The 8224-nt window shown below is 34.9% G+C and overlaps 1 protein-coding gene across 1 annotated transcript; it reads left to right on the top strand.

Annotated features, from left to right (window-relative positions):
* The first annotated feature begins 216 nt into the window (after positions 1–216).
* On the top strand, positions 217–1158 carry LOC112663678 (olfactory receptor 5AL1-like). The gene has a single exon (XM_025452751.3). The coding sequence runs from the start codon at positions 217–219 to the stop codon at positions 1156–1158; it is 942 nt and encodes a 313-aa protein (XP_025308536.3).
* The last annotated feature ends 7066 nt before the right edge of the window (positions 1159–8224 follow it).

The following is an 8224-nucleotide window of genomic DNA, read 5'->3' as shown; positions in this document are numbered from 1 at the left end:
GTTGAAAGCATAAGTGAAATCCACACACAATTCAAAGTGCTTATCCAGATTCTGCTTTGGCTGAATTTAACATAACACCTTGGTTCGCCAGGGCTATCTTCTCACATTGGATTGATCATTTATTCCTTACAGAGTAACGATTATTCAGGGTGTGTCCTCTAAAAGAGTTCATTGTAGATTTGTCGTTTATTGTTTATTGTCTATTGCCCATCTTTCATGGCAAAAGGCAATCACTCAGCAGTCACTGAGTTTATTCTCTTGGGCCTCACAGATAATCCGGAGATTCAGGCCGTTCTTTTCTGTGTATTCCTATTGATATACTTAGTTACTGTCTTGGGTAATCTTGGTTTGATTGTGCTCATCCAAATCAGTCCTCAACTTCACACCCCCATGTATTTTTTCCTCTGTCATCTGGCTTTTGTTGATTTTTATGGTACCTCTGCCATCACTCCAAACACACTGGTGAACTCTCTACGTGAAATTAAAAGTATGCCATTTTATGCATGTGCCACTCAAGTATGTTGCTTTATCACATTTTCAGTTTGGGAATTACTAATGCTCTCTGTCATGGCCTATGACCGGTATGTGGCCATCTGTAGCCCTCTACTCTACATCATTCTCATGTCCAAGAAACTCTGCATCCAGTTGGTCACTAGTTCTTATATTTATGGATTCACTGTGGGGCTCATACAAACAATGGTTACATTCCACATGTCTTTCTGTGATTCCAATGTGGTCAACCAGTTCTACTGTGATGATGTTCCCTTGATTGCTCTGGCCTGCTCTGACACTCAAGTCAAAGAATTGATGTTGCTCATCATTGCTGGGTTCAATGTCTTCTGCTCTCTTATCATTGTTCTTATATCCTATGGGTTCATTGTCTTTGCCATCTTAAAGATCCATTCTGCTGCAGGAAGACAAAAAGCCTTTTCCACCTGTGCTTCTCACCTGTTTTCTATTACTATGTATTATGGGACCCTCAGTTTTATGTACCTGCGCCCCAAGTCAAGCCACTCACTGGATAAAGACAAATTTGCCTCAGTATTCTATGCAGTGGTGATTCCCATGCTAAACCCGTTAATTTACAGCTTGAGGAATCAGGAGGTAAAAAATGCCTTCAAGAAAATATTTGAAAAGGTATATTCTAGTAATCAATAATGAGTTGTGTTATTCCTAAAAAAAAAAATGCTGAATATTAGGAATGTTTCAATGAAGGCTTGTACATGGTACAGTGCCAGTAAATGTAGAAATGTTTGTTCTCTGAAGCTCAGTTCTCTGATCTCTAGTTCCTTAAAAAAATAGGTGTTTTCTTGGTTTTCTTACACATTACTCATTCAATGATTGAATTCTAAAAAAGAGATAAAACCAACCATTCTGTTTTTCCATGAGACCCTTCACAATAGAGACAAAGAACAAAGCACCTTAAAATTGTAACTTTATCTTACTTCACTGTAATGTTTAGAATTTTAGGTGGTCTTGTGACACATCAACTATACAGATGTTATTGAAAATACCAGCTATGATTTTCTTCCGTAGTTGAACTGAAGTAAAAAATAACAAGATGGTTGTTTGAAGGGTTTTGGTTTTAAAATGCCTGAAAAGTGACCTTTCTCTTTACTTTAAATGTCCCTATTGATATGGTTAAACATTTTTTAGAAGACTTTATTTTTGTAGAGCACTTCTAAGTTTACCACAAAACTGAGAGAAAGATACAGAAACTTCTCACAGATTCCTAGTGCCACACCTGCACAGACACCCCCACTCCATTATCAACATCTTTCAGCAGAAAGGTACATTTGTCACAATGGATGAAACTATATTGACATATTATAATCATCCAAAGTCCATAGTTCACCTTAGGTTTCACTCTTGGTGCTGTACATTGTATGGGTTGGGACAAATGTACAATGACTTGTATCCATCATTATGATATTTATTATACAGAGTATTTTTATTGCCTTAAAAATCCTCTGTGCTTTGTTTATTCATCTGTCCTCTACTGCTCCCACCCCTGACAACTGCTAATCTTTTTTATTGTCTCTGCGGTTTTGTCTTTTCTAGAATGTCATAGAGTTAGAATCATATAGTATGCAGCCTTTTCAAATGGGCCTTTTTTTCACTTGGTGATAATTGGTGTTTCCTCCATACTTTTCATGGCTTGATAGTTTTTTTTTGTTGTTGTTGTTGTTGTTTTTTTTTTTTACTACTGAAAACCTTCTACTGTCTGAATGTACCATACTTTATTTACCCATTCCCCCACCAAATGACAGCTGCTTCCAAGTTTTGGTAATTAGGAATAAAGCTGCTATAAACATCAGTGTGCTTATTTCTGTGTGGATAAAAGTTCTGCATTCCTTTGGTTAAATATCAATGAACACAACTGCTGGATCATATGGCAATAGTGTGTTTAGTTTTGTAAGCAATGCCAAATTCTCTTGGCTCAATATTTTAATATGACTTTTCAAGCATTTCCCCTTCTATATTTCCCTCACATTCACCCAGGCCTTTGGCTGCACTAGTTACTCCTGAATGGAGTGACACAAACCTTATGCCACTTAGTTACTGAGAATCTAATTACCGTGTCCTTCTTAATGTGTACTTTTTGCAGTTGCCCATTGGCACTGACATTATCACTGGGCATAGAAGTTCTAAAGATGCTTTGTGAATTCCTCTGTTCCAGATATAGTTTTCCTGGCCCAATTGTGTGTTGGTACCCCTATCTTCTTATGTTAATTAGAATTGACTACCTTAGCCAGCACACCAATTCATTCCTGGCCTGCTGCTCCATTGGCATAAAGTTGTCACAGATTGCAGCTTGTTAAAAGAGTTATTGAGACCCTGGTGGAAATATTTGCCTTCTGAAACCCCAAAACTATAACCCAGAATAGACTAATATTGTAGGAAGAGGAAATAAAAATTCAGAAATTGGGTCACAGAATGTAATTACAAGAAGGGCCAATCCTAAAACCACTTCTTCATTCCTAGACCCATGATTGTATGCTATTGAAGACACCATAACCTATATTGTCATTGGTTTGTAACCTACAGTGTATCATGGAGGACTGTGCTCTGCTTAGCTGAGCTGTCAATATGCCATTCGGATTTCTTGTCAAGCCAGCTGATTGTTGGTAACAAGATATGACTTTTACTTGTCAATTATACTCAAAAAACATAAAATGTCCATTTGGGCTTTTATCATATTGATATTTCACAAAGCATAATATAAGTTTATCATATTGATAGAATCTTGCTAATCACACCTGATGAACTGTAAGTGGCAAGATCTCTTGATGCTTTCATAACATATAGGAGTCAAAATTTTGGAGGAAAAACCTGAAAATATTCAGAGTACAGTAGTTTCCTAAGTACATTTTCTTTAAGTTAATATGGAGAAAATTTGGCCCAAAGGAATGATGCACACTGATTCATAGACAGTGATAAATACTGTTGGACAGTTGGCAAAGGGACTGAGAGTAACAAATCTCCAAAAATATGGCATTCTAGGGGAAAGGATTTTAGATGAATTTGTAGGAGTGGGTACAAAACAGGCTGATATAATTTTTTTTTTTACTACTAAAAGGTAACTATAGTAAAGGGTTTGCAATAATGAGGAGGCCTAAAGAACCTATCATATAGAGAGAAGCCACCTACTCTTCTCTCTTGCAATCCCAGGACTATCTGTGACACCAAGCAGAGTAGCCACAATGTTAGGAATGAAGCCTATGAATGCATCCAATAACATGGGCTGCCTTCTACTACTACCAACATTGGGTGTCCAATCTGTTAGAAGCAGGAACCTCTGCTGAGTCCTAAATACGCCATCATTCTTTTGAGAGACAAGTCAGAAACACTGTGGTAAGTCAATTATATCAAACTACCTCAGTATTGAAGGACACAGCAATTTGTTCATACTGAAATCAATAGATTGAAGGAAGGAGTACTTCCTTCCCACAGCTTAAAAGATACCTAATTCACTGGAATGGTAAATAACAGAGTATTGTTTCAGAAGAAGTATATTTTACAACAGCAAAAGTTTGATATGACCATGGCATATAATGAATAATAATAATTATTAAGCTTGTGTGGTGTGCATTATCTCCATTTTATAAACAACTGAATTTTAAAAATAATAGTGACTTGTTCAAGAACACATAGCTTGTATGTGGCAAAGTTAAGATTTGGGGTCAAATGCTTCTGAGTTCAAAATTCATGGGTTTTAATACTCTCAGACATTGACTAATAATGATTCAATGTGCCATATTTTTTGTAAGTTCATTTTATTTAAGTGCCTTGAGGCAGATTTGGGAAAATCATAGTTGTGGTAGATTATTACCACATAGTCCACACAAATCCCTATGTCTATATTCACACACTTACATAGTTACCTTTCTTATGGACTCTGGTCCTTTGACTTAAAATGCTCACAAGTGATGCTACACTGTAATTTCTAAGGCTTGACTCTTTCTCTGTGGGAATGCTAAATTTTAGAGCCCAAACACCATACTGTTGGAAGCCCAAACTAGACACCTGGAAGTGTCACTTGCATAAAAGAAAATATTCCAGCTGGCAGCCTCACCAAGTGTCAGTTGTGATCAAAATTATCTTGGGCCATGCATCCATCCTACTGCCCAACCGCTACCACAGGGGAAGGATTGTCTAGTTAGCACACAGAGTCACGAGATAACAAATCATGGTTTCTTTAGGCCATCTAGGTTTGGGGTGTTTTCTTGTATTGCAATAGATAGTTGAAACAATAATAATCACAGAAAGAATTGAAATTTTTAAAGATTAAATTAGTTCTGGGGTGCCTGGGTGGTTCAGTTAGTTAAGCAGCCAACTGTTGATTTCAACTCAATCACAATTTCACAGTCATGAGAGGGAGCCCCGCATCAGGCTCCACATTGGTATTGGTTATGAAAACTGTTAAGATTCTATCCCTCCTTCTCCATCTGTCCCTCCCCTACCTCTCCTTCTCCAAAAAAAAATAAATAATAAATAAAATAATAATAATAATAATATAATAAAATAAATTTGTTCTAAGTATAAATCCTAAAAATAGATTTTATGATTTTGACAGAAGGAAAAAGTTGAAAATATCTTTCTAAAACAAGAAATGAACATATTCTCAGAGGCTCATAGCTGTGTACATGCTGATAGATGTTTCTCAAGTCTCTGAAGAAAGAGACTTGAGTATAATTACTAAAGATTAGTTTTAAAAACTGCAAAAAAATACAAAATAAAAATAAAATGCAGAATATTAAAATGCAAAAGTATGGTGGCTTCTGTAGAATTTATGTTTTAGATTTTTGTTGCTGTTTTAATTCTGTTGGGTATAATGGGCTATAAAAACTCAATAAAGCAATATTCCTAGGATAAAATATTTACATGTAATAAGACAATTGTTATTTTTTCTTTTATAAAAATAAACAATTGTCTATGATTTTTCTATGTATCTTTCTATGAATCACTCTAAACATATATGTGTATGTGGAATAGAGAGAAACAGAGTCTGCTAAAGAGTTTGAAGAGGAGTGTTCCCTTTCTCTGCGGTTAGCTTGCCTTAAATGCTTTCCAAAAGGCTTCAGGAAACAAAATGAAGTTCATTTTAAGTCATGTTCCTCTTTGACCAGAAGTTTCTTTTTTTTTTTTTTTTTTTTTTTTTTTTTTTTTTTCGAAGTGAGTGGTTTTTTTTTTTGACCAGAAGTTCCAAACAATTAATCAGATTAAATTAAATGTACCTCCAGGTGCATAAGAAATTCATGGTTTAACTATCATTTGCCTACAGCTCAACAGATACTAACTTTCAGATGTAGGGTTGGATCTTTGGTGCAATTTAAATCAATATTTGATAGCCTTGCAAAGTTCAACAGCAAGCTAATGAACTTTGATTGAATGCATATTGTTACCTATTACTAAAATGTGAAATTTAGTAAAATTCATACTGAAAGAAAAAAACTAAATAAAATATACTTAAATATTGTGTGAGTTTTTTTCCCATGTGTTAAAATAATCTTTGTGTTACTTATTAGTTCTTTATTATAACTGGGCTCAGCACAGTAATATGAAATTTCAAATGATTATTCCTTGACTGTTAAGCAAATAGTATCCCAAAAGATTAACCTTAACATAATTGTTCATGCTTGTGAAACATCATCACCTTGTTTTGTTTTTCCAGAAATTGCTTAAACTGATGTAATACAAAGAAAATGTATTTAAAATGTAGAGGGATCAACAAATAATACAAAATATACTTCCTGTACTTTAGTAATGTTAAGTATTCACAGAATTTACCTCAAGTATGTTGGACTCTTTTCGTTTATAATGTGGGTCACTAAAAGGAAGTATGTAGTGGGGGAAAAATATCAAGGTAATTGAGGTAGTAAAAAAGGGTCTGAAGTAATACAAACTTTGTGTTTATTTTTTCCATTATTCTACTATTATGTTGGGACCATCTATGAATTGCTGAGTCCTACAAGATATTAGAGGGAAAAAATGGGAAAATATAAAACTATCTTTGTTTTCTAGGAATTTGACATTTAGAGCAGGTTACAAACAAATTAACAGAAGAATGAATTGTTGGATTAAACACTTGAGAAGTAATGAAACACATCTAGAAAAAAAGGGAAATTTCACCTGAGATCTGAAGGATAAATAGAAAGATTATAGCCAACTAGAGGACAGAGGAGTACTCTGACCCAACTGTGTACAAAATCCATAGTCACATCTGAGAAACGAATAGTCTGCTACATGGCTGGAACACAGAGATTACATGTCAGAAATTACACTCAAGACAGTACTGCACAGAAAGAGTGCAAGACTTCTGGATAAAATAAATGTTAGAGGGCAATAATCCGGAAATTTTTGAGAGTCCTAAACAAATAAAAGAATATAGAAGGTGTTAGAACTAGACAGATTTTTTAAACAAGTTAAATAATTAGTAGTGTTCAATAATGCATTGCTTATTGATGGAAGTTACATATATGAATAATTTTTTCTTGGTTTCTTATGTGGATAACTGGTTAAGAAACAACACCATACACTAAGTTAGAAAAAACATGCATATGAGCAGGATAGGGTGAGCCTTGGATTGCTGAATTTTCTTTTGAACATATTAAATTTAGGTGCATTGGGAATACCTAAATGAAGTTGTCTGGGAACCTATTAAATATATATACCTGGAGTTCAGAGGAGAAATCTGACCTGGAAACTTCAATTTTTGTATCACCAGCATATAAATGATAATTTTCCCTATAGCATTAGATGAGCACTCTCAGGAGAAATGTGAAAAAAATGACATGAGTTGGCTGAGGAAAGAACTGCAGAGTAATAGTCTATTTAAAGCATAAACAAGGGAAGAAGAGCCATCAAGGAATAAAAGTACACAGAAAGATAGGAAAACCCAAAGATTCTAGTAACTTGGAAACAAAACCAAACCCAACCCAATGGTTATCATGAGGAAAGCTGATGTCAAAGATGTCTGATGTTACCAAGATGCCATAAAAAGATGTCCTCACTGTCTTTGGGAATAAGAAGAGCATTGTTGAACCTGGAATGAGTTGTTGCATTGCCATTATGCTGAGAACAGATTTCAGAATACAGTTGATTGATATATCAACGTGAAGGATGAAGTAATGACTTTTCCAGGATGTTTAGTACTGCAGGGATAAAGAAAAGAGCTTAATGGAAGGTAAAGGAAAAGAAGTCAGAAGTCACTGGTGAGGCTTTTTGCATATTTTAAGATTGGTGGGAAAGACTGAATTGATAGAGGAAGAAGAAATGGAAGACACAAAAGTTTGGGAACAAAAATATAAATTTAGAAAGAGAATAACAGCCCCACTCCCCAAATAGTGGAAAGGCTAGATGTGAAAGAAGGCAGTTTTGCATGACTGGTGACAGGAAGTTGAGAAATGTTCTATTATATGGCCATAAGTCTCCCTGTGAGGTCAGAACTGTTAACTATTGATAGTAAGGGGATGGTACAGGAGTGTGAAGGCATCCAAAGTGTGTGAAATGACTGCAGGCAGACTGAGATACAAACAGTGTTTTGCAAAAGAGCAGGTCAAGTAAGTGACTACTTGATTTTAAATGTAATACATTTTTTACATGTATTACATGTACAAATGTATTACAAATGCATTTTAATAATTCACTTTTGCCTAAATAGTGTTCTTGGTAGTTCAGGAACAATCACAAAGACAGGAATATTTCAAAATACCCAAATTTT

The sequence above is a fragment of the Canis lupus genome, chromosome 18 (assembly GCF_003254725.2).
Source record: "Canis lupus dingo isolate Sandy chromosome 18, ASM325472v2, whole genome shotgun sequence".
Classification (NCBI taxonomy): Eukaryota; Metazoa; Chordata; class Mammalia; order Carnivora; family Canidae; genus Canis; species Canis lupus.
This window is presented reverse-complemented; position numbering and strand designations above follow the sequence as displayed.